General features: G+C 39.8%; 1 protein-coding gene across 1 annotated transcript in view; it reads left to right on the top strand.

The window, feature by feature from the left end:
- Positions 1-12,334, top strand: part of LHCGR (luteinizing hormone/choriogonadotropin receptor) — a 130,238-nt gene extending 117,904 nt beyond the window's left edge. The window contains exons 11-12 of the mRNA XM_006839472.1: positions 2,299-2,379; positions 11,184-12,334. Coding sequence (XP_006839535.1) covers positions 2,299-2,379; positions 11,184-12,327 — 1,225 coding nt within the window. The 3' untranslated portion in view covers positions 12,328-12,334. The remainder of the gene's footprint in view (positions 1-2,298; positions 2,380-11,183) is intronic.
- The last annotated feature ends 15,589 nt before the right edge of the window (positions 12,335-27,923 follow it).

The following is a 27,923-nucleotide window of genomic DNA, read 5'->3' as shown; positions in this document are numbered from 1 at the left end:
GCAAAAGCATTCCAAGAAGACATGCTGTGCTTGTGTGAAGGCACAATGGAGAAAATAGTGGAAAGAAAGTAGTTCAGAAACTAGAACAAAAATGCTGTCAGTTACACAGAGGAAGATGAGCCAGAAGAGAAAGCCAGGGAGGTAGGCTGTGTTTGGCTCTACGTGCCAGATCAAGGAGCTCAAAGGAGGGGGAAGCACTGAGAATTTGGAGTAAGATTATACAGATGTGTTTTTATAAACTATCACTTCGGCAGCAAAGTTGGTGAGAGACCAATTGGGCTAGTGATACTGATGCTGGTTTATAATGCTGATTCTGAACGCTTCTATTTTCGAGGCAAAGCAGTTACATACCTTCAGAAATGTCCGGCATAGACAAAGTGTATCCCAGTGGTTTTTCATTCCAGTGGATAATAGGAACTGCCTCTGAGCAGAAACAAAAGAGATTATGTAATTGCTAACCAAGGAACCCTGGTGTTACAACAGTTAAGTGCTTGGCTGCTAAAACAAAGGTTGGAGATTCAAACCTACCCAGCAGTTCCAGGGAATAAAATCTTGACAATCTGCTCCCATGGAGATTAGAAAACACTACTGGGGCAGTTCTTCTCTGTCACACGGAGTTGTTGTTAAGTGCCATCAAGTAAGTTCTAACTCAAAGCGACCCTGTGTAGGGTTTCCAAGGAGTGGCTGGTGGGTCTGAACTGCCAAGCTTGAAGTTAACCATCCAATGCTTATCTTACAGTGCCACACCAGGTTGCTCTAGTCAAAATCCACTCAACTGCACCTGAAAACAACAGCAGTAATTGTAGACCAGTCAGTATTGGATCAAGAATGAATATGGCCCACCTGGAGGTCTTCTTGATTGGAATCACTAGTGTTAACTGACTGCCTCTGTATAACCAAAGCTGGAAACTTTGGGTGCTAATAAAGGAGGAAAGCCTGGAGACGGGCCAGTGGGATGTGTGTGCAAACTCTGAGTCACCCCTACCTTGTAGCTGCTGAGCCTAAATAACACACAGCTACCTGGGCAGGTAAGGAACTCTGGTAGCGTAGTGGTTATGAATCGGGCTGTGAACCGCAAGGTCAGCAGTTCGAAACTACCAGCTGCTCCGCGGGAGAAAGATGAGGCTTTCTACTCCCGTAAAGATTTACACCGGAAACCCTGTACAGGGTCGCTATGGGTCAGAACTGACTCGACAGCACTTAACAACAACAACACCTGGGCAGGTGGCCCCAAAGGCCTCCTTAGTATCTGTGATTAAAATTTCAACAAAGATAGAGTAAACAGAAACCAGCATTATTATATGAAGGCCAAGAAAAGCCGCATTTCCTGTTAACTGTAGATTTACTCACACCGGTGATCTCGAAGAGCCAGCATCAAACACACACACATACACTCACACATACTCACACTTTTATCCTAGTTTGAGGATTTACAATCCTGAACCCAAACGACAAGTTGGTTCATTTTTTAAAGTGAATTCAGTAGTTTAAATGATCCTGATCGGCTGCCTGACCTTCCTACTTTGTACACATTTTTTCCTATAAAGAATTGTCTCAGTAATACTAGAGAAGATTACATAGAAATGTCTCTGTGAATTGCTTCGTTTCTCCTTCCTTCGGGTAAATGTTGAGGTTCTCACAGCTTGCTCTCCTTTCTCCTATTTTTTTCATCCAGCTTTCCTCTGTACCACTTTTCGGTTTCATCTGAGGAATGTAAAGGCAGGCCTTCTCTAATTTTCTTGACATCTCCTCTTATTCCCATGGGCTTATCTTCTTAGAAAGATGGAAGCGTGGGAAGCACACGTATATTTCTGCACATAAGTGAAAAAAAAGTTAAATTCCACCTCATGATGTCACATCCAGACTCTTCCGATCCTCACAAAAGATATTCGAAGTCATGAACTCAAAAGAGCTGTTTGTTAATCAAGGCCAATGTGGAGAGAGTGGCAAGAAACAAACATCAATACATAATACAGGTAGCTTTTAATGGGCATTAAGAAAAAAATTCATGATTTGGTATGACACATTTAAGGTTTTTTTCATCTCCAGAGCCCACACAAAACACTTAGCATTCAGAGGCATTCTATCAAAGCTGGAAGCTCTCTAATGCCAATTCAGAAGCCTTTCCTCTCTCCCCAGGAAGATGTCAGTTAGGACAACGGGGCAGAGAACATGATGCTGGTGTAATAGGTAAAGAATGTGAATGAACAAAGCATTAACAGATACGAACAGGTTTAGTTTAAAGACCAGAAGCTCAACTGCTGGTTTGTTTGTTTGTTTTTGCCTCTTTTCTTTCAGGCAGAATTTTTCATTTTCCATTTTTGAAAACTTTTCCAAACAATGTGAAAGCACAGCAAGGAAACCAAATAATGAAATGCTGTAAGTATTTGTATGCAAAGACACTCAGGAAACCGTATCTTCTTGTTCTGTAGGCACCTTATTATTATCAGCGCCAACAATTTTCTTTTGATAAATGTCTTGACTGGGGGAATGTTTGCAAAGTATTTTTTAATACTTTAAAAAAATGGGAATTTCCCTTTGTATGTGCCATCTGGTTGAGCAGGTATTTCTTTCAACTGGTAGGAAAGAGAAGAGAAAAAAACTTGAAAAAAATGCACCTAAATGTTCATTCTGCAATTAGATTAAATTGTCCTCAAAAATTAAAATTGTATTTGCAGGTATTCTTTTGTCACTGGGAGTCAGTTTAAATGAGAGCTTCATTTGTAGAAATGGTCATTCATCACATGGTCAGCATTCCACAAAGACCACTTGATTAATTAAAGACACAGCTTCCAGAAGTAACCACTTCCCTTCAGAGACATATAAGCCATCTTGACCAGCTATCACTAACATATGCTGGATGAGAGCTACATTTCTATTCAATCAACTGACTTTTAACATTGTTCCTGCTATAAATGCTGGATGCCTTGGCATTTCCACTTACCTTCAAGTGTAAAAGATTATGCCACAAAGATAATGCCTGGCATCCCTATGCTACGTTCCCTGAGAGCAAGAACTTTTATTAGTTGCCCCTGTGAGTCTCAGGCTGAAAAGCCAGATGCCCCTGTAAGATACCTCTGTAACCTCTAATCCCTCTTCTACATCTTTTTTCTCTTCTCCCCACCCCACCCCCTTTCAACCTCCAAGTTATATACAGGCAGCAGAATGATATGGTAGATGGACTGAGGGCTTTGGGATCCGCAGAGCTAGCTATGACTCCTTGGTCGTAGCAATAGTATAACAGTGGGTGTCTCTGGACAATTACACATTCTTCCTGAGATTCCATTCTCATTTGTAAAGCATAGCAGAAATACTATATGACTTTCAGACTGTGAGAGTGAAGTTACTAGGATAACTACTTAATCAGTACTATTTTGTCTCCTTTTCCTTTTCTTTCATTTAGGTCTGGTGCCATTTGTTCTCCAGTGTTCCTTTTCCTCACCCTTTCCACTCTTCTCTCTTGATATTCTCTCAATCAGATATTTTTTTTCCTGTAACACTTTTAATCACACAGATGGCTTTGTTCTCCTGAACAGGAAACTCTGGGCAGAGTTAGTAGTGCAACCAGAGGATGTTTGGGGAGAAAGAACGTTAGCCCATCCCCAGTAATTTTCATCAGCTCCACCAAGCCTACACACTTGACCATACTATCTAGAAATCACTATCTCACGTTGCTCTAAAACAAGTCTACTGATCTTATAAACAGCACCGCCAAAACCAGCTGAAATTAATACACATATTAAGTCAAAAGACTGCTCACAGTAAAAACATTCTCTGTGATTGATCCTCTACTACTCACTACCACTACAAAGGGCAGCTCGAGAAGATTATAATGAAATGTGCAAAGTTTTGGAGTTAGAAAAGAAAAAGAAAAAAACACACTCAGCTTTTCTCAAACTTAAATAACTGAAGAAAACAAATCACAGGTTGCAATACTGGAGAATTCTGTGGGCAAAATATTGAGTAATGCAGGAAGCACCAAAAGAAGATGGAAGGAATACATGGAGTCACTGTATTAAAAAGAATATTTGATGTGCAATCATATGATGAGGTACCATAGGATTAAAACCAATGGTATTGAAGGAACAAATCCAAGCTGCACTGAAGGCATTGGTAAAAACAATATCATTAATGTCACATTCAAGCAAAATTTTGCTGAAGATAATTCAAAAATTGTTTCAGCAGCACAGTGACAGGGAGCTGACCGAAATCCAAGCTGGATTCAGAAAAGGACATGGAACTAGGGCTATCATTGCTGACATCAGAGAATATCAGAAAGAAGTTTACTTGTGCTTTACTGACTACACAAAGACATTAGACTGTGTGGATCATAACAAAGTAAGGATAATATTGCAAAGAATGCGTATTCAAGACAATTGTGTTCCTGAGGAAGCTGTACATGGAGGCAGTTGTTTGAACAGAACACGGGGATACTGAATGGTTAAAAATTAGGATATGTGTGAGCCAGAGTTGTATCCTTTCACTGTATTTATTTGATCTGTATGATGAGCAAATAATCTGAGAAACTGGATTATATGAAGAAGAATGTGGCATCAAGATTGGAGGAAGACTTAGTAACAACCTGTGATATTCAGATGATACACAAACTTGCTTGCTGGAAGCATAAAGGACATCAAATACTTACTGATGAAGTAAGTATTTTATTTTCAATATGCGCTGCATCTTAATGTGAAGAAAAGAAAAATCCTTGCAACTTGACCAACGAATATCATGATAAATGGACAAATGTTGTAGATGGCAAAGACGTCATTTTTCTGGAATCCACAATCAATATTCATGGAAGCAGCAGTCAAAAAAAAAATCAAATGGCTTATTGCATTAGGTAAATCTGCTGAAAAAGACCTAGTTAAAGTGTGAAAAAGCAAAAGATGTCAGTCTGAGGACTATGGTGTACCTGCAAGCCATGATATTATCAATAGTCTCATATGGATGTGAAAGTTGAACAATGAATAAGGAAGACTATTAGTATAATCGATGCATTTGAATTATGGTGTTGCAGAAGAATATTAACAGTACCATGGACTGCCAGAAGAACCAACAAATCTGTCTTGAATGAAGTGCAACCAAAATGTTGCTTAGAAGCAATAATGGTGAGACTTCATCTCTCACACTTTGGACACATTTTTAGGGGAGACCAATCTGTTGAGAATGACAACATGCCTGGTAAGGTGGAGGGTCCGCATTAAAAAGATCCCCAAAAGGTGGACTAACACAGTGGCAGCAACAAAGGATTCAAACATAACAATTGTGAGGATGGCACAGGACAAGAAAGTATTTCCTACTGTTGTACATAGGGTCACTGTGAGTTGAAACTGACTCAACAATACCTAACAACAACAACAACCTACAACCAGCCACCAGTGTGGTCTCCTCACTTCTCTGGCTGGTCCTATTATTTGCCTATTGTTGTTGTTATGTGCCGTGGAGTCGGTTCCGACTCATAGCAACCCTGCACAGGGTTTCCGAGGCTGTTAATCTTTATGGGAGGAGGACGCCTCATCTTTCTCCCGTGGAGCAGCTGGTAGTTTTGAACTGCTGACCTTGAGGTTTGCAGTCCGATTCGTAACCACTACGCTACCAGATTCCTAATTATTTGCCTATAGTTCCCATCATTTCTCCTCATTCTTAATTGGGCCTGGAGTAGTGGTGCTATGAACAATTACAGGTATTAAGTCCCACGGGAGTCCATTCACACTCCCTGTCACAGCATCACAGCCCAATACATGACAGCTCCATTCTGAGCTTCGTCAATAAGCAAGACGTTGCCTCAGGAACCATTCCAGGACACAAATTTAACTCATAGCAGGTGGGTATTTTGTCTGAAGATAAATCACCAAGGAGAATGAATGATCATCAGACACATACCCAGTAGAGTCGGGGGGGAAAAGGCAAAAGGCTTGAGGGACTTCATGTTTGACATTCTGTTGATATAAATTTATTCAGAAGATATAACATTGTCAAGAATGGGTACTGGTGCTGGTGGTTATGTGCCAAACAATCGGTTCCGACTCATAGTGACCCCTTACAGGGTTTCCAAGGCTGTACATCTTTATAGGAGCAGAAAGCCTCATCTTTCTCCCACGGAACAGCTGGTAGTTTCAATCTGCTGACCCTGAGGTTAGCAGCCCGATTTGTAACCATTACGTTACCAGAGCTCCTAAAGAATTGGTATTACAGAATGCTTAATTGTGCTCTTGAGGAACCTGTACCCAGACCAAGAGACAGTGTTAGAAGACAGCAAGTGGATTCTGAATGGTTTACAATCAAGAAAGATGTACACCAGGGTTGTATCCTTTCACTATACTTATTCAATCTGTATGCTGAGCACATAACCCAAGAAACTGGATTATTGAAGAAGAATATGGCATCAGGAATGGAGGTAGGCTTATTAACAATATGCAGTATGCAGATGATACATCCTTGCTTGCTGAAAGTGAGGAGAACTAAAAATAATTACTGATGAATATCAAAGACTACACCCTTCAGTACAGATTGCACCCTTTCAATGTAAATAAAATAAAAATCCTCACAGCTGGACCAATTAATAACATCATGATAAATGGAGAAAAGATTGAAGTTGTCAGTCTTCATTTTGTTTGGATCCACAATCAACACTCATGAAACAGCAGTCAAGAAATCAAACAACATATTACATTAGACAAATCTGCTGCCCAAGACCTCTTTGAAGTGTTAAAGAACAAAATGTCAGTCTGAGGACTAGGATGTGCCTGACCCAAGCCATGGTATTTTCAATCACCTCAGATGCATGTGAAATTTGGGGATGAGTAAGGAAGGTCATAGCAGAATCCCTGCATTGGAATTATGGTGTTGGAAAAGATTATTAAAAGTACCTGGACTGCCAGAAACAAACAAATCTGTGTTGGCAGCAGTATAGCCAGACTATTCCTTAGAAGCCAGGATGGTGAGATTCTGTCTCTCATACTTTGAACATGTTATCAGGAGGGACCAGTGCCTGGAGAAGGACATCATGCTTGGTAAAGTGGAGGGACCACCCCCCCCAACCCCACCAAAGTTGGATTGAAACAATGACAGCAGCAATGGGCTCAAATGTGAAAAAAAATTGTTGAGGATGGCAAAGGACCAGGTAGTGTTTTGTTCTGTTGTGATTAGGGTCACTATGAGTTGGACCCGACTCAACGGTACCTAACAAAAACAAAGGAAATCAAGACAGTAATAGTTGGGAAGATTTTACCTGATTAAAAAAAAATTATAATCATTATCCAGGGAGCTTTTTTTAAAAAGCAGATTCCTGGGCCCTGTCTTTAAATATTTTGATTCAGGGTTTGCAGTGAAGTCAGGAATCTGCATCTAAAGCATCCTGGGAATTCTGATGGGGATGGCCCAAAGAACACATGTTTAAGAAGAGCATTGTTGAAGAAACAGTGAAGAAGTGGAAAAGACTGTTCAGTCCCACTTAATGTTGGTTTCCTTACTAATCAAATGAAGGTTCAGTAAAAAGAGATGGTCTCTCTTTAATGCCAAGAAATGAGTGACCCCTTTTCTTTAGTAGATCTTTATAACTACCTTATCTCTTTAAAGATAGAAAAACATATGTAATTATATTGATATCAGTAAGATACAGACAAAGGAATGTGCTACTTATAAAAGTAATAAACAGCTGAGGTTCCTGCCTGTGGCATCTCTTGCACGTAATAGCAGCCTTTGTCTAGTTCCAAACTGGTATCTATGATATTCTGTACCTTTTGGGGGGCCAAGTTTATAGATTTCTCTTTTTTAAATCTGTTCTTCCCCCCTTCAAAAATTGTATTGATCAAACATATATATCATTCATTCATTATACAAGGAGGCTTTAAAATGATTGTGGGAAAATTCCATTATCTTTGAACTCCATTTTTCCATGAATGTTTTGAAGGGTGTATCGAGTTCCCTAATATACATGAAAGGTTATGCTTTGAAATTAGAGGAAAAATACTCTTTTAATGTGTGAGGAACTATGAGGTGAGGTGTCTATATGTAATGGCCTTTACAGGAAAATTGTATCCATTTTTTCAGCTCCCAAGATTGAATTGGCAGACTAGGGGTCAAGAGAAATCTTTTTAACTTTACATCAGTTGGACTCTCATTGACCCGATACTCTCATTGACCCTGTAGCCCCTCAATTCTGCTCAGAATCAGGCCATCCTTACCACCTGGTTTAGATTTATTCATTCCACAATCATTTATTGAATGGATTCTTTGAGCCCAAAACTGAGTGACGTACTAGGCTTGCAGAAATGAAGAAGACCTTGTCCCCTGCCTTCAAGATAGTTTTTGTTGTTAGGTGCCATTGAGTCAGTACCGCCTCATAGCAACCCTATGCACAACAGAATGAAACACTGCCCAGTCTTACTCCATCCTCACAACTGTTGACATGCTTGAGCCCATTGCTGCTACCACTGTGCCAATCCATCTCGTTGGGGGAGCCTCCACTTTGCCAAGCATGACGTCCTTCTCCAGGGACTGATCCAAGAAGCTAATAGACTATTAAAGAAGAGAGATTGCATGTATCATGGTTTAAAAACTGCAAAAAGACTAAGTGTAACCCTGGCATAGAGGAGAGGTAATAATAAACTTGTTGTCATTGTTAAGATGCCGTCAAGTCAATTCTAGTTCTGACTCATAGCGACCCTATGCACAACAGAAAGAAACACTGTCCGGTCCTACGCCATCCTCCCAACTGCTTTTATGTTTGGCCCACTGCTGCTGCCAGTGTATCAGCCCATCTTGTTGGAGGTCTTCCCCTTTTTTTACTGACCCTCCACTTTACTAAGCATGATGTCCTTTTCCAGGGACTGGTCCCTCCTAATAACATGTCAGAAGTGTGAGGAACGAAGTCCCACCATTTTAGCTCCGAAAAGCATTCTGCCTGTACTTCTTCCAACATAGACTTGTTCTTCTTGGAGGAGTAGAATCAAGAAAGTCTTCCCAGAAGAACTTGCCTTTCAGGGTAAAGAGGAGTTTATCAGACAGATGAGGAGAAGATGGAAATTCCAAGCAGAAGAAACATGTGCAAAGGCAGAGGCCAAAGAGCAGAGCTGATTCAGAGAACCAAAAGTTTTTTCATGTGACCAAAAGAAGACTGCACAGGAGATTTGCAACACATAATAGGAATTTCTAACATGTACTGGACATTTAATATGTATCAGGCACTATCCTAAATATTTTACATGTATTACACATTTAATCTATAGCACAATCCTACAAGGGAGATAGGATTATTATCCCTATTTGGCAAAAGAAGAATTTGAAGCATGGAGACGTCAAATAGTTCTCCCAGATTAGCACAACCTATAAGCAGTGAGCCGGGACTGGAACCCTGGCAGTGCAGATACAGAAAGCTCAAAATCCTGGTGTGGTACTGTAGGATAAGCACTGGACTGCTAACCACAAGGTTGGCAGTTCAAACACATCAGCCACTCCTTGGAAACCTTATACAGGGTCTCTATGAGTCAGAACCAACTCGACAGCACTTAACAATATCAACGGCTAGAGTGAAGGAGCCCTGATGGTATAGTGGGTTAAGCATTGCACTGCTTACCATTAGGTCAGCAGTTCAACCCACCAGCCACTCTTTGGGAGAAAGATGAAGCTGTCTACTCACCTAAAGATTTCCAATCTCAGAAACCCCAAAGAAACAGTTGTACTCAGTCCTATGGGGTCAGTATAAGTGAGAATGGACCAGATGGTAGTGATTTGGGTTTTGAGTTATTCTAGAGTCCCTGGGTGGTAACAAATGTTCAATGTGAGGTTCGAGTCTACCCATAAGGGCCTCAGCAGAAAGGTCTGGCGATCTATTTCCAAACCATTAGCCCATTGAAAACCCCATGGAGCACAGTTCTATTCTGACACACGGGGTATCACCATGAGTCTAAATCACCTCAATAGACTACTTCTTAGAGATGAGACTAGAAAATAGGCAGAAGCCAGAGCAAAGCAGACATTGGAAGTTACCACAAGAGTGTCAGACACACCAAAGATTTGAGTCAGCAAGGTGAAATTTATAGATTTGTACTTAGGAAAAATCCTTCCAGGAGGAAGGTACAGGACCGACTGGGGAAAGTGCTATGAACTGAGGAAAGCTGCCAGTAAGGAAACCACCCTAACTGTCCTGTTGTTGTTAAGTACCGTCAAGTCGGTTCCGACCCATAGCGACCCTGTATAGGGTTTCCGAAGAGCAGCTGGTGAGCTTGACCTGCCGACCTTGCAGTTCAAACAGCTTTACAGTCTGACGCATTAACTCACAGCGCTACACCAGGACTCCAACTCTCCTGTAGGAGGATGAAAACCTGAACTCAGGCAGTAGCAGCGGGCTCATGGGAAGGGAAGGCAGATGAGGAACTTGTTCCTTTGCTGCAGATGGAGTCCTTTTTCAGTCTGTTCTTTGTTTTTGACTCATACCCTTCAGGAGTATCTGCTTTCACTATTTCTCCACATTGTTCGTAACTATACAGTATTCTTCCTCCTATCCCATAATTCTACCTATCTTGCCATGATTCCTAATTATCAATTAGGCTATCTGATTACCCAAGGCCTTAACTGCAAACAAATCCACCAGCAGCTGACAATTTTCAACAGTGCTCATTTTACAATCCCATTTGTGTTATACTACATACAAAGTCCTGGTGTGGCACTGTAGGATAAGCCCTGGATTGCTAACCACAAGCTCAGTGGTTCAAGCCCACCAGTCGCTCCTCAGAAACTCTATACAGACTTGATGTCTCTTAACAACAACAACACACAAACAGTTTGGGGGCAATTCAGTCAGCAACTAACTGAGAAAAATAGCTAAGAAAAATGCCAAGAAAGTATTCTTTTGGATTTAGCATGCATATATTGTCGCTAAATTTGTTTTCCTAAGAAAATCATCCTCTGTAAGCAGCTTCATTAAGTCTTTGACTCAAAGTGTAGTCTCTCTTTTTTTTTTTTTTAAAGGCGGGGGGTCAAAATATCTTTTCATCCCCTTCTCAAATAATTTAACAAATAAATGTAAAGCTGAGGTTGTAGGTGGGTTTGTTTCCTTTTGCTTTTTAGGCTTGAAAAGAAAAGAAAAGAAAAAAAACACTAAGGATGATTCTTGAATTTTTATTGCTTAGCATCATTGACAATCTCATTCACATTGAACCAAAATATTTTTCTTACAGTTACTCTGCCATTTTTGAGAATGATCTAAGTGGATGGGATTATGACTATGGCTTCTGCTCACCTAGGACTTTCCGGTGTTCTCCTGAACCAGATGCTTTTAATCCCTGTGAAGATATCATGGGCTATGACTTCCTTCGAGTCCTGATTTGGCTGATTAATATCCTAGCCATCATGGGAAACATGACTGTTCTCTTTATTCTCCTGACCAGTCGTTATAAACTGACAGTGCCCCGTTTTCTCATGTGCAATCTATCCTTTGCAGACTTTTGCATGGGGCTCTATCTGCTGCTTATCGCCTCAGTTGACTCCCAAACCAAAGGCCAATACTATAACCATGCCATAGATTGGCAAACAGGGAGTGGGTGTAGCGCTGCTGGCTTTTTCACTGTGTTTGCAAGTGAACTTTCTGTGTACACCCTCACGGTCATGACACTAGAAAGATGGCACACCATCACCTACGCTATTCAGCTGGACCAGAAGTTGCGATTAAGACATGCAATTCCGATCATGCTAGGTGGATGGCTCTTTTCTATTCTAATTGCTATGATGCCCCTCATGGGTGTCAGCAATTACATGAAAGTCAGCATTTGCCTCCCAATGGATGTGGAAAGCACTCTCTCACAAGTCTACATATTAACTATCCTGATATTCAATGTGGTGGCTTTCGTCATCATTTGTGCCTGCTACATTAAAATTTATTTTGCCGTTCAAAATCCAGAGCTGATGGCTACCAACAAAGATACAAAGATTGCCAAGAAAATGGCAATCCTTATCTTCACCGACTTCACCTGCATGGCACCTATCTCATTTTTTGCCATCTCGGCTGCCTTCAAAATGCCTCTTATTACAGTAACCAACTCTAAAGTTTTACTGGTTCTTTTTTACCCTGTCAATTCTTGTGCCAACCCATTTCTGTATGCAATCTTTACAAAGCCATTCCGAAGAGATTTCTTTCTTTTGTTGGGCAAATTTGGCTGCTGTAAACGTCGGGCTGAACTTTATAGAAAGAAAGATTTTTCAGCTTATACTTCCAACTACAAAAATGGTTTCACTGGATCTAGCAAGACTCCTCAGTCCACCGTGAAGTTGTCCACATTGAATTGTCAATGTACAGCGGTCCTAGAGAAGAATTTCTGCATATGATTATTAACTGTGATATCAGCAATCACATTGGTGAACTGTACCTACACCTGTGAAACTATGAGTCAGTATTTTTAACATACAAAGGTGGATTTAGGAAATTATTTATTCTTAAGCACATTCAGCAAGAAGGAACTTCTCTGTACCTAGCTCAAAGTGCAATCCATGGACCATTGCCAGTCTGAAAACTATTTTTCTAATTTACATAATGACACAAAATAGAGTGTTTAGAAACTTTCTTAGCACTCTTGGCAGAGTAATTTTATGTCTGTTGGATCTAATTTTAAAAAATAGAGGAGGTATTTTGCATGTGTTGGTTTTGTCTCATTCTATTTTGTTGTAATATTTATTGCAAAATTATTAGTCTATAATGGTGGTGGTGATGTGCTGTCTGTTGGTTCTGACTCATAGGCATACCTATATAGGGTCTCCAAGACTATAAATATTTATGGGAGCAGAAGGGCTCATCTTTCTCCCACAGAGCAGCTGGAAAATTTGAAGTACAGATCCTGCAGCTAGCAGCCTAACTCATAATCCACTATGCTTCCAGGGCTCCTTAGTTCATTGTTGTTCTTGCTAAGTCCATCGAGTCAGTCGCAACTCTGTATAGGGTTTCTGAGGAGCGGTTGGTAAGTTTGAACCACTGACCCTGCAGTTCAAACTCACCTTGTGGTCCAGTGCATTATCCTGCACCCCCATGCCAGGGTTCCCCTTAGTTCATAATAGATATTAAAAAACAAAACAAAACCTAAAACACTGATCCTTCTCCTCTGATAGCTTCAGAAACATAGTCTAATGCACAGTATAATTTGGTAGCTACAAGCTACATGTGGCTAAATTTAATATTGAAAATATTTTCATGTATTCCTCAGTTACACTACCACATTTTAACTGCTCAATAGCCACAGTGGTTAGTGGTTACCTTGTTAAAAAAGGCAGATAGAGAGTAATTTCATCACTATAGAAAGTTCTGTTGAGTAGAAAGTTTTATAGCCTTTCATGTATACCCTGTCTAGATTGTATTTATTTAGATTTAATGTCAGGTAGGATAAGCACTGGAATGCTAACCACAAGGTCGGTGGTTCAAACCCACCAGCTGCTCCTTAGAAACACAATACAGGATCACCATGAGTTGGAACTGACTCAGCAGCACTCAACAAGAACAGCAAGCATCTGAAGGCACAGTTCATCCTATTTACTTAGTTCAGTAGTTTGCTTCTTCAGAGCAATGAAACATTAAGTTGTAGATTGCAAGTTCCTTGTAGGTAGGAACCATTAGCTCACTCAGTATTACTTCCCTCTGTGTGTGTTGGAAATATCGAGCAACAACTGTATGAATTACATTGAAATTAATGAAATAAGAGAAAAAATGGGTTTTCTTTCTACTACCCTATGTTTTTCTTGAAGTAAAAGAAAATACTGTAACTTTCATTATTTTTATCTTTGGTGGGCATAGGAGAATACATCCAAAATAGAAAGGGTGTATACTTTTTAGCACTGGCTCCTATGGAAAAACGGCTTCATGTTTCCAGTTGTAGTGATTTTTGTGTGTTCATCTGACTTTTAAAAAATAACTTTTATTAGTAAGTCATTCTATGCCAAACTTATTGATGAATATTTTATTGAATCCATTTAATCTTCACAAAACTCCATTTACATCACATAGTAGAGAATTATCTAATTCAAAATGGCCAATATCAGTCCATTTCAGCTCATTAATGCTTAGGCTGTGAAGCTTCAAGCATTCCATCTCATTTTTTATGACTTTTATTTATCCTTGAAACATGACCTTAAAGGTTGTTATTGTTGTTAGGTGCCATCAAGTTGGTACCAACTCATAACCACCCTATGCACAACAGAACAAAACACTGCCCGATCCTGGGCCAACCTCACTATTGTTGCCACGCTTGAGCCCACTGATGCTGCCACTTGGCCAATCCATCTCACTGGAGGTCTTCCCCTTTTTCTCTGACCCTCTACCTTACCAAACATGATATACTTCTCCAGTGACTGGTCCCTCCTGACAAGTCCGAAGTATGAGAGATGAAGTTGGGCCATCCTGACCTCCAAGGAGCACTCTGGCGGCACTTCTTCCAACACAGATCTGTTGGTTCTTTTGGCAGCCCAAGGCACTTTCAGTATTCAAGTAGCTAAATCAAATGGAAGAAATGATGACACAGAACACCTGAACAGAAAATTTCAAAAGGTGGCTCAAGAAGACAAAGTAAAGTATTATAATGAAATGTGTAAAGACCTGGAGTTAGAACACCAAAAGGGAAGAGCTCACTTAGCATTTCTCAAATTGAAAGAATAGAGAAACTATTCAGCCCTCAAAATGCAATACTGAAAGATTCTATGGACAAAATCTTGAATGAGCCAGGAAGCATCAAAGAAGATGAAGGTTACATCCTAGTTTGGAGTCTTAAAAGCTTGAGAGTAGCCATCTGAGATAAAGCTATTGGTCTCTACTTATCTGGTACAAAAGAGGAAGCCAAAGACTCAAAGATACTAGTCTACAGAACGAATAATCTACACAAATCACGGTCTCTTCTGCCCTATGACCAGAACACAGCTACCACTACCAATACTTCTAATCAGGACGACAGTAGAATGTTACTGAAAGAATGGGATAAGATGGGAAACAGAACTTCAAATTCCTTTAAAAAAACAACATACAAACAAAATAAAACAGACCAACTGAACTTCTTGACACTGGAGAACTCCCTGGGACTACTGCCTTGAGATACTGTTAAAACCTTGAATGGAAACTAACCACTGAAGTCACTTTGTAGGTAATAAACAAATGAGATTGTAAAATAATATCACTCATAAATATTATGCTCCTTTAAAAAATCATGTTTCTGAGACCAAATGGTCAATAATTAGTTTCTAGCAACAATGAGAGTGTAGCGGGGGAAGCAGGGAAAATAGATTAATGGAAAAGGAACCACTAGAATGGAAATAATAACAATGTTCATTCATTGTGACTAGTGTAACCAATGTTATTGAACAACATGTGAAAACATTATTGAATTGAAACCTAAATTCCTACATAAAATTTTCCCAATAACACAATGAATATTATTTTTAAAAAGAAGAAGCTGATGGAAGGAATACACAGTCACTGTACCACTGTGCAACGTCCAACTGTTTCAAGAGGCAGCATATGAAACCAATGGTATTGAAGAAAGAAGTCCAATCTGTACTGAAGGGATGAGTGACAAGCAAGGCTCCAGGAATTGACAGAAGAACAATTAAGATGTTTCAGCAAACGAATGCAGCTCTGGAAGCACTCACTTATCTATGTCAAGAAATTTGAAAGACTGTTACTTAGCCAACTGACTGGAAGCGATCCATATTTGTCTCAATGCAAAGAAAAGTGATCCAAAGGAATGCAGAAATTATATGACAATATCATTAATATCACATGCAAGGAAAATTTTGATAAAAATAATTCAAAAATAGCTGTAGCCATAACTCAACCGGGAACAACCAGAAATTCAAGAAAAATTCAGAAGAGAACATGGGTCAAAGAATATCACTATTGCTGTCATATGAATCTTGTCTGAAAGCAGGAAATGTTGTTGTTATTGTTGTTAAATGCGTTGGATTCAGTTCTGTCTCATAGCAACCCTGTATAGGGTTTCCAAGGATCGGCTAATGAGTTTGAACCACCGACCTTGAAGTTCATACCAATCTTATGGCCGAGTGATTATCCTATAAGCACCACATCAGTCCAAAAATAATAACACTAAACCATTTTTCCCACAGCACTCTCTCCTCAACTGGTTTGATGATTCCTTACAATGGCCACACACAACTCAGACATCAAACTCACAGTTATGGAGTTTATTAGCAAAGTTAACAAGTTAAAATGCAGGGTCAGAAATGCTCAGGGCGCAGTTGTGCCAGTCAGGACACACTCTGCTCAGTTGTGCCCACAGGCAGGCCTCTCTCTGTCTGGCCAATGTTACAAAGGTCTTTTAGGACTGCTGATAAGTGCCCACAGGATACACACACACCCTCCCATAAGCCTCAGCCTGAAGGCACTTGGCTCCAGCTCCACAGGTCAGCAAACTTATGTTCCTCAACTAAGTACCTGGAGGCAACCCACTCTACAAGCAAGCTTCCTGCCCAAAGTCACTCAACTTGACTTGCTCTGTGGGCTGGGAAGCACACTGTTCTGTCTCATGCTCTGGCTCTTGATTCTGCTGCTGCTGTTCTTCTGCCACTCTTCTACTGTCACAGTTTTCTGTCCCTGGGTCAAGGAGACTCAACTTCAAGGGATCTCTAGGTCCATATAATGTGCTCCATTCCTGACTCTTCTTCTCTGATGGTAGTGAGATGCCCCCTCCAGCTTCTGAGATGTTGTTGTTGTTAAGTACTATCAAGTTGGTTCCGACTCATAGCAACCTTGTGTAGAGATACCGAGGAGTGGCTGGTGAGTTTGAACCACCAACCTTGCAGTTTAAACTGACCTTGAGGTCGCGTGTTTATCCACAGTGCCACACCAGGTTTATTTTAAATCCATGTTAGAGTTCCAGGGTCTCTATGAATCAGAACCATTTTGACTGTACTTAACAACAACAACAAAATCAATATGATATTAATTGTTGAATATAAGTGATGAGTTTACCATACAATTCTTTCAATTTTTCTGCACATTTGAAATTTTTCATTAAAAAATGAAAGCAATTCAAGTAATTTTGAAATGCAGTAAACCTTTGGATGACAATGATTTATCAATATGATAAGCAACAAAACACAGTTATTAAGAAGGTGGGTCTTAAATCACAGACCTTGACTTTGAATTCTATTAATTGAATGTTTGATTAGTTTTAAGAACTTGGGAAAATTATAATGGATGTTCCTCTATTTTGTTGTTGTTAGGTGCCGTTGAGTTGATTTCAACTCACAACCACCTATGCATAATAGAACAAAATGTTGCTTAGTCCTATGCCAACCTCACAATAGTAGGTCTGTTTGAACCATATTGTTACTGATGTGGCCACTCTATCAATCCATCTCATTGAGGGTCTTCCTCTTTTTCACTGACCCTCTATTTCACCAAAAATGATGTGCTTCTCCAGAGATAAGTCCCTCCTGACAATACATCCAAAGTAAGTGAAACAAAGTCTTGCCATCTCACTTCTAAGAAGCATTCTGGGGGTACGTCTTCCAAGACAGAGTTGTTTATTCTTCTGGTAGACCATGGCATATGTACATTTAATATTATTTCCAACAGTATAGTTCAAATGTGTCAATTCTTCTTTGGACTTCCTGATTCATTGTCCAGCTTTTTTATACAAATGAGGCGACTGAAAATACCATGGCTTGAGTCAGGAACATCATAGTTTTCAAAGTAACATTTTTTTTCTTTTTAACACTTTAAAGAGGTCTTGTGTAGCAGATTTGCCCAAGGTAACACATCACTTGATTATGTTTTTTAACAGTTTATTGTTATTTGAGTAAAAGTTTGCAGAGATCATCAGTTTTGCATTCAGTAAATCATATGCTTTGCTTCATTACAATGACTGCAATCCCCTCCACATACCCACAATTCCCTTTAACTATTGCATTCCTCCCTGTGTATCCCACTACTTTCATCTTTTCTCTGCTAACCTCCATCTTTTTTAATATTGCTTCCCTGTCACCTATGTTAGCATATGTCCACCCTGTAGCCCATGAATCATTTTCCCTGTCCCTTCCCCCCATAACCATCATAGATTGTTTCTTTTATTAAGAAAAACTTTTCTTAACTTTTTACCACATTGGTCTCATATAGTATTTGTCCTTTTGTGATTGACTAATTTCACTCAGCATAATGTCCTCCAGGTTCATCCTTGTTGTGACGTGTTTCACAGATTCATCATTATTCAACATTGCATAGTATTCAGTTGTGTGTATTCACCAAAGCTTGTTAAACCATCCTTCTGTTGATGGGCATTTAGGCTGTCTCTATCTTTCAGTATCTCTTGTAGAGAGAATATTGAAGGATCCTGTTTTCTTATCCATTCTGCTGTTTCTTGACTGGTGCAATTAATCTATTCACATTCAGTATAATTATCAGTAGGTATGGATTGATAGCTGTCATTTTACTTTGTGTGTGTTTTGTGGTGCTGCTGTTTTCTTTGTTCTACAAAAGTTATTCCTCTTCAAGGTGTCCCACATAAGTCTTAGGCTTTCTTTGGATTTTTTTCTGATTGTTTTTCTAGCACACTAGCATTGAGAAATTTATATTCAAGCTCACTAATACAGGTTTCCTGTATGCTTCAAATCTTCTCCTTTGCCCTTTCAAAATATTGTCCATTTCTGAATTTTTAGTACTAAACTTCTGATCTTCTGTTTGCAGTTTTGTATTATTTCAAAATTTGCATTTATTTTACCTGTTTGTACTTGTAGTGTTTTCCCGGATTTTTCTAAAGCTTTTTTCTGTGTTCTTCTTGCTCTACTTGATCTGTCAATTCTTAAAAGGTACCTAAATATCATTCTTTTGAATTCTTTTTCAGTTAGTTCCATTATCTTTTCTTCTTCACAAACATTTTCTGGTGCTGCATCTTGGTCATTTGTTTGAGCCATTGTCTCAGGTTTCTTCGTGTGAGCTAAAATTTTCCAATGTCTCTGTGGCATTGTGGGGTTGTTGTATTTGTGTTTAACTGATGATTATGTGTTGATATGTTCTTAGGCTCTCACCAACTGCCTCCTGTGGGTGTTGTTAGAGAATGGAAGTGTGTACAGTGTTCTCATTTGCCATTCATGCACTTCAGTTTAGGGTGGATTTGGCTGGTATTGGCTGCTATCGTTGATCAGGTGATATATGAGCTGGTATTAGCTCTGTCCAGTGGGTGGAGCTATAGAGGGTATGGTTGTGGGCACAGTTACTGTCTTCTGTTGGTTAGGAAAAGAGAAAACCCTTCCCACACACACTCACAAGAAAACAAAACAGAATAAACAAACAAGAAACCAACCATGAAAAGAGAAAATAGTAAAGAGAAAAATAAAAAATAAAAACAGGCAGCAACCAGAAAAAAAAATTATGAAATAACTAAAAAGACAAAAGCAGGACAGGGAAATGGAGCTACAGAAAAGGAAAATAAGAGAAAATAAAAGGAAGACATTTTAAACATCATTTAAAAATAAATGAAAAGATAAAAGAGGGACAGAAAAAAACCACGCTTATAGAAGAGAAAAATATGAGAGGAAAACATTAAAAAAAAAAAACAAAAAAACACTTTAAAAACCAGGGAGAGGAAAGATGAAAAGGGAGAGTAATAGGTAATGAAGAAAGATCAAAGGGGAAGTTGGGGAGCTGAAATGGGGAAATGAGATACAGAAGAAAAGAAAGAAATATAAAAGTGGAAATATAAAGAATAAAATTCAAAGGAATGGAAAGAGGAGAAAGAATTAACAAATCAAAACAACAAAAGGGAAAAACCAAACCACAAAACAAAAACAAAAAAACAGTGCAACTGTTAGACCTGGAGAGGAGAAAATTCTTAGGTGCTCCTGCAAGCCAACAAGGGATGTGACAGCAGAGTTCATGACCCTAGTATCTGCCTCAGAGTTTTCTGTGTTCAGGGCACTCAATCCAGAAGTAGTTCATAGAGCCCCTTGATGGAGCTGGTTTCAGTGTCTGTTTGGGCACTGGTGGCTGGTCTGGTGGCTCTGCAGTTTCTGTAGCTCTAAAGCCAATCCTACCTGAATCCAGACACCAAACCTGCATACCAAAGAGGCCAAACTGGCCCCTGCCTCACAGTGGCGTAATTCCCAACACGTGGCTCCAAACTCCCAGAGAGCAAGGTCTGTGATGGGGATGGATGAGGGTGGGAGGTGGCCATCCCTCTGGTGAGCAGGTAAGCATGGGGAAAAAGAAGGGATCGCACCATTCCTATTGCCTGTGTGAATCTTCTCTGACAGGCCACCTTCTATTGCCAAAGCTGCTCACAAGATGGTCACTGCACATCTGGCCAGCCATTCAACAGTCTGCCTCGTCCACCATCTTGCTGCAAGTCTCTCATTTTATTTCTTGACTGCTGCTTCCTTGTGTATTTATTGTGAATCCAAGAAAAATGAAAAAATCAATAGCAAGGTGTTGCTTATTGATCCACTTGTGAGGATTTTGTTTTCTTTGGGCTTCATTCAATCCATACTGAATGAAGGCTGTATGTAGTTTTTGATCTTCATCCATAAGTGCTACGAGCCCTTTTTACTTTCGGTAAGCAAAGATATACCACCTACAGATTGCAAGTTGTTAATGAGTCTTCCTCCCATCCTGATGCCATGTTCTTCATATAGTCTAGCTTCTTGGATTGTTTGCTCAGTATACAGATGCAGTAAGTACTGTGAAAGGATACAACCCTGGAGCACACCTTTTTCCATTTGAAACCATGCAGTATGTCCTTGTTCTGTTTGAATGACTGCTTCTTAGTCTAGGTACAGGTTCCTCCTGAGCAGAATTAAGTGGTCTTGAATTGCCATTCTTTGTAATGTTATCCATAATTTGTTGGGATCAACACAGTGAATGCCTTTTGTAGTCAGGAAACATGGGTACATATCTTTCTAGTTGCAGTGTAGTGCATTACTTCATATGACTCTTCTACCCATAGTCTTTGTAACTCCCATCAAACAACATTTTTGCCCTGATTGATCTGGTTAAGAAAAGACGGAAGAAGATGCTAATAGGATGATATGATTCTGTTGGTTGGGAAAGAGCTGTGATTGTAAAAACTTGGAATGCCAACATGGGTTTAAAATAAGGCCTCTCAGAAGCAGGAGAGGGCATCTCACTACCATCAAAGAGTAGTAGCCAGGAATACAGTGCCTCATTTGGACCCAGAGATCCCTCCAAGTTGAATCTCCTTGACCCAGGGACAGGAAATCGGGACAGCAAAGAAGTGGCAGAGGGGCAGCAGCAACAGAAGTAAGAGCAAGAGCATCAAACAGAGTGCTGGACTTCCCAGCCCACAGAGCAAGTCAAGCTGAGTGACTATGGGCAGGAGGCTTGCTTATAGAGTGGGCTGTCTTGAGGCACTTAAATGAGGGAAGTAAGTTTACCATGCATGGAGCTAGAGCCAAGTGCCTTCAGGCTGAGGCTTATGGTGGAATGAGTGTTCTGTGGGCACTTATCAGCAGTCCTAAAAGACCTTTGTAACATTGGCCAGACAGAGAGGCCTGCCTGTGGGCACAACTGAGCAGAGTGTGTCCTGACTGGCACAACTGCACCCTGAGTGTTTCTGACCCTGCATTTTAACCTGTTAACTTTGCTAATAAACTCCATAACTGTGAGTTTGATGTCTGAGTTGTGTGTGGCCATTGCAATGAATCATCAAACCAGTTGAGGAGAGAGTGCTGTGGAGGAATGGTTTGGTATAATTATTTACTTGGTGGTGGTGGTTATGTGCCGTGGAGTCGGTTCTGACCCATAGAGACCCTGTACGGGGTTTCCGATGCTGTAAATCTTTATGGGAGCAGAAAGCCTCATCTTTCTCCCACAGAACAGCTGGTAGTTTCAACCTGCTGACCTTGAGGTTCTCAGCTTAATTCGTAACCACTAATTATCAAGCCTAAATATTTCAGCATTCTTATCAATAACCCAAGTTCAATATTTGTTTACCATTTTTTAGTTACAATTTTCATTTGGTGAAATGCACAAAGCTAAATTTTGCTATCCAGTAAGTTTTGAGAAATGCACCTCCCATATAAGCAAACCCCTATCAAGACATGTAACACTCTCAGTCTACAAAGTCTCTTCATGTCTATTCTCAGTTAGTATCAGTCCAAAAGTTTATTGTGTGTGTATATATCACTTCCATCCCTAGAGATAATACTGGTTCTGGTTTTTCTCCCCATAAACTCCCATAAACTCTCACATAGAGAGAATCATACACTATATACTTTTTTGTGAAAAGGTTTCTCTGATGCAATATTTTTGCTATTCCTACAAGTTGTTGATTGAATCACTAGTTCATCTTTTTCTTGCTGAGCAGTATTTCAAATTATGACTATAACACAGTTTACATATAAACCCATTCTCTTACTGATGAGTATCTGTACTATCTACAGTTTTGAGCTTCCCTTTGATATTGTGTTAAATAGATACATAGTTGTAAGTATACTCTCTACACATCCAGTCTGCTTTTAATCCTTAGGTCAAAGTGATTCAAAATAGATTATAAAAGGCTATAAACTTTAACAAAACAAAAAATCTCTTCTCTGGAATGTTTTTTTTTCACATTTCTGATTTGTCTACTACATAACTAGTTACTTATCTTTATTCATTCCTCTCCCTTGTAAGCTAGGTTCCAGAATTCCTTTCAAGGACATGGCAGAGTATTCATTAATCATGTTGATATATACATACACAATAAACTTTTGGACTGATACGTAAACTCTGGAACCAAAATATCAAAATAAGCAAAAAAGTATAAAGTAAATCAAAGTAAAAAATATCTACTTGCAGAAAAACTTTATTTAAAACATACTGTTAGATAGTTTGAGCCAAAGTTATTTTTTTTATACTCTGAAAATAACTTTGACTTTTTACATGGTGATCTTTTATTTTCTATTTTAACCTGAGTTTTAACATGTAGAGTTGTATTTTATTAGCTCTATCATTTCCACTCCCATACCCTTTCAGTCACTAAGACCTACCCATTTTTTCTTTCAACTGTCTTCCACATTGGTTCTTTATTTTGCGTTATTACTGCTACACTCACATCTCAGGCCATTTGCCCCTTGCCTCTGGACTACATGCTTTCTCCACCTATAAAAGGATATAGGATCTTTACAGAGAGGATCATTCCCACCCCCTCCATACACAGAGTAGATAGGGATGGGCAACTTGGACATTAGCTATCCAAAATGGGGGGGTCTACAAAAGCAAGAAGTGACTGGATTACAAACTTTCAAGTGGGAGCCTAGATCCAGAGGGAGCAGAGGAAGGTAGAATCTCCACTGAATAATATCCAATCTGTCTGGGCGGGGCTGATGAAAGGAAATGAGGTTAGGTCTCTTGTGATACAATGGTGAATAATTGTTACCAGGGCTGATTGTGAGAGTTGGAAATGTAAAGGTGGACGTTTTGTAGCAAAAGGAGGTGAGTGATTGAATATGCAGTCTAGGAGTGGAGGTCCTTGGGACCATCAAAAGAGTGGAGTGCAAGACCCTATCCAGAGCAACAGTGATGCCAGAGATGGAGACAGACTGGGGACTCTAGACCCAGAGAGGGAGAGGAGTTGTGTGTGCTGGCAACAGGAAATTTTTAGTTTGGACATGAAGAGGTTCCTAAGAGTAGAAGAAACATGTTATCAAACCCAAGTCTCAGGGAAATCCCCTGATTTATCGAATTTAAAGGATTCTTTGAAAATGAATGGATTATTCCTATTTTTAGCACATGGGCAACAAATATTGTTTTTAACTGTGGGTCATGATCCCTCAATAGGTAGTGATATCAATTTATTAGGTCAGACCATTAATTTTTCCTTAATGAAATAGAACAGATTCTAATAGAAAGTGTAGTAGAGCATTATGTGCTAAAACCAAACATGATTTTCTAAAACTTTCGTTTTGGTTGTGTGATGTTTGTGCACATACATGCAAATATATACTGGACTGTTTGGGTGTGTTTCTTAGTATGGCTACTTTTTTGGAAACTATTGGTCTAGGCAATTGTTTTGGTGTGGCACTGTAGGATAAAGTACTGAACCATCAGATTGGTTTGAACCTCAAGGTCAGTGGTTCAAACTCACCAGCCGCTCCTTGGAAACCCTATACAGGGTTGCTATGAGTTGGAACTGATTCGGTGGCGCTAAACAACAAGGAAACTTCTTAAGAACTAAAATTGTTTCTAGGATTATTTGAGACTAACAAAAGAGCATCAGGTGCAAAATAATCTGGGAACATCTTCATTCTCTCTGTAGTCACCACCAAACCTATCATCAGTTATATTAATTGGCATGCAAGAATGATTAGTTTTAGACTATGTTTTGTTTTTGATAAGTCCACTTTTGAGTATTTTGCCTCTTTAAAAGCTCAGGGGCATGAAATTGTGCATAGACACAATAAAATAAACATGAATTTCTACTTTTATGATAAAATGTACCACCTAAATAAAGAGGTCTGATGTGGCACTGTAGGATCAGCACTGGACCGCAAGGTTGGTTTGAACTGAAAGGTCAGTGGCTCAAATTCACCAGCCACTCTTCAGAAAGTCTGTACAGGGTCACTATGACTTGGAACTGACTCGACAGCATTTAACAAAAACAACAATATAGTCATTGTATTTATAATATAAAAAAAATATATCACTGGAATAAAATAAGTTAAAAATTCACAAGAGGAAAAGAGAAAAGGATTTTACAACTAATATTGCCTTTCCCAGTCACTTGAGCCAAGACATTAAACCCAGGTAAGTGCACCCATGCCTGTCGGGGACTGTCCTCGACATAGTTGTGTTGTTCACAAGTGTTTGGTTCACGAGGAGGAGAGATCCAGCGGCAATAGGGATAGCGGAAGAATACACAGATAGACAGAAGGAGGGGGACAAAGGCACCCCGAAACCAGGGTGGATGCATCACTAGTGAGCAGACTTGGGACTACAGGCATCGTGGCCTCTGCAGGCAGCAACTCACTGCCCTGCAATCTTTACTGCATGCCCTCCAACCCCTAATGCACCCCTAGGCAGGCCTGCATCTCAGTTTTATTTAGGGGAGGAGCTTCACACCAAGCTGGGAGGGACTAAGACAAGGTACAGCTAACATAAGTAATTTTCCAGACATTCAGGTAACTTTACATCGTACTTTGCTGGTTCGAATCCCAGGCCCACAACTTGGTTTCTCAGACTCAATTAAAATATCTATAGCCCCTGAGCTCAGTTGGGGCAAGGTGAAAGGGAAGGACAAAAGGCTTGGGTGGAGTCCTGCTGTTTTGGCTTCCTGAGCCAGGTTTTCAGGAACTTGGCTGAAAAGCTAACACCTGGGACAGATTTAGGGAAGATGGCTTTTTTGTCTATAGAACAAAGACCTGTGAAGTAGCTAAACTATTTTCAGTTAATCCTTTGGAGAAAGGCTTGACCTTTGAAACCTTTATAGTCTTCGGCTTTAGGAAAATACTACATTTATCTGTGGACATTAAGGGCTCATGTTTGGAATTAAATAAAAAACATAACTGAACACTAAGATGAAAAACAATTTGTTATGACTGCCAGTGGCCAGAATTTTTTCCTCAGAGCCTGTGGCCTGTATAGTCAACAACACTCGGGCCCAGTGGGCCTCGAACTTCTACACGGTCTGCAACACATGCCAATATAAATTCAGCTCTTAATTGGCAGTATGGTTTACCCCAGAGCAAATGCAGAATGACTGGTAGGACTGCAGGAGGAGAGCAGGACAATTGGAAAGTACACACCTGAGCCCTAGAGAAGATACAATTCAAGAAGAAATAATAAGCAGTGCCTTCATTTCACTGTCCATGTAAAGAAAATGGGTATTTTATGGTAGGTGACACCCTGAAAGAGAATCAATAGGTCCTGGGAATTCTCAAGAGTCAGGGAAGGATGAGAAATAGCAGCGGCGGTATGGAGAATAATCACTATGAGAATGAAGAGGACATAGCTAGCGTATCTGGTTAGGGAAACAGTACACTTACTATACTAGCTGTGGTTGTTGTTAAGTTCCATGAAGTCTGTTGTGACTCACAGCAACCCTGCATAGGATTTCAAAGGAGCAGCTGGTGGGTTTAAACTGCCAAACTTGTGGTTAGCAGTCCAGTGCTTATCTACAGCACCGCACCAAAACTCCACTATACCGTTGTTGCTGTTAAGTGCTGTCAGGTTGATTTTGACCCACAGCGACCCTACATACGGTTTCTGAGGAGCAGCTGGTGGGTTGAAACTGTCAAACTTGTGGTTAGCAGTCCAGTGCCTATCTACTGCACCACATCAGAACTCCACTATACTGTTGTTGTTAAGTGCTGTACCCACACTGTGGGTTTTGACCCACAGCGAGGGTTTCCGCGGAGCGACTAGCGAGTGTGAACCACTGACCTTCTGGTTCAAACTGACTTTGCAGTCCAGCTCATTAACCCTCAATGCCACACGAGGACTACCTGTCAGGACTAACTATACTGGTTAGTACTCATTTAATCCTCATGCAGCTGTGGCTAAAGACAACACCTAACCCATATTGTCCAAAGCCCAGAAAACAGTTTTCTAGTTTCTGAAAAGGTCTACCAGTAATTGAATCCCTTGGAAAGAATGGAACAAATGTTAGAATACACTCAACAATCCAAGTGGGATTGCTTCACAAAATAAATGAGAAATTTTGTGCCCAGCCAAATCTATCTAACTAATCCTTAGGAAGCTTTCACAGCCCATAACCCTTTCATCTCAGCACTATTTTTGGTATGAGAGTTACTGCCCTGGAGAGAATCATTCAAGGATGAACCCAAGGCTCCCAGAGTTAGAGGCCATGTGTACCCCAACTCCTAAGAGAAGCAGAGTGATGGGAAAATGTTTCTTTGAGGGATCTGAAGATCTACTAAAGAAGAGAATATTTCAGAATAACTTATTAGAATATTAATTTGCTTTGTTTGGGTTACTAGAAGAAAATGACAGCTCTTTATAATGTTTTGATTTCTCTCCTGATTTCAAGGCAGTATCCAGGTTTTCCTGCCTCATTGAAATTTCCAGGCCAAAGTAGAAGGTTCCCAAATAGAGTATCTTCTTGACTTCTGTTTCACAAGGCCTAAACTATACAAGGGGATTACATTAGGGAATAGGAAGAAACATTGTGCCTTTGAGACAAAGAGTTTTAAATAGATTTTCCACTGCAAGAAAAAATTGGGAGAAAACAACAAAACAAAAAAAAAATGTATATATATAGGAAGAGAAGAAAAACCCATCATGACTTGGAAGAAGACACAATTCTACTCTTCAGTGTCAAGAATTAGAGCAAGAACCTAACCTGTTCCCTCACAATTCCCCAGGATTAGAAGAGGTATGATTTAGTCATAAGTGTGGAGAGGCTGATAATCTGGCCTCAGCAAAGATTTTCAGATTCAAATATAGCGCACAGACAGTGGAGCCACCTGCTTCCAAGGCACCATCTAGACTTGTACAATCAGCATATCGCCAGTGACCAGTGACTGAAGACTCGGTCTTCAAAATACCCCACCACTAATAAGACTCTCTAGGACCTTGTGTAATATGATTTGGGGAGAGGAGTAGGGGGCATTGTTCCCAATCTAATAATAAATACTGCCTTTACCACTAAGGGTATTTGGAGTCTGACTTAAATTTTAACATGAAGAATAAAGAAATGTGACATCTCTTCATGCTCTATTATACCCAATGCATTTGTGTTTGGTAAGGGCAAAAAATAATGACAGCTAAACTTTTTCAAAAGTTAAAAAACAGTAAACACATAAAAATGCACATTTGTATCTGCATCTTATAAATTATAACTTTATTCAATTCTGTACACTGAACAAAAAATTTGAGCAGTTATGTACTGGACTATATTTTTTCTAAAAAAAGTGAAGTTTCACAACATGTAATATAGTCTCACTGATTTACAAAGTTGATGTATTGCGCTCATTAAGAT

The sequence above is a fragment of the Chrysochloris asiatica genome, unplaced genomic scaffold (assembly GCF_000296735.1).
Source record: "Chrysochloris asiatica unplaced genomic scaffold, ChrAsi1.0 scaffold00024, whole genome shotgun sequence".
Classification (NCBI taxonomy): domain Eukaryota; kingdom Metazoa; phylum Chordata; class Mammalia; order Afrosoricida; family Chrysochloridae; genus Chrysochloris; species Chrysochloris asiatica.
This window is presented reverse-complemented; position numbering and strand designations above follow the sequence as displayed.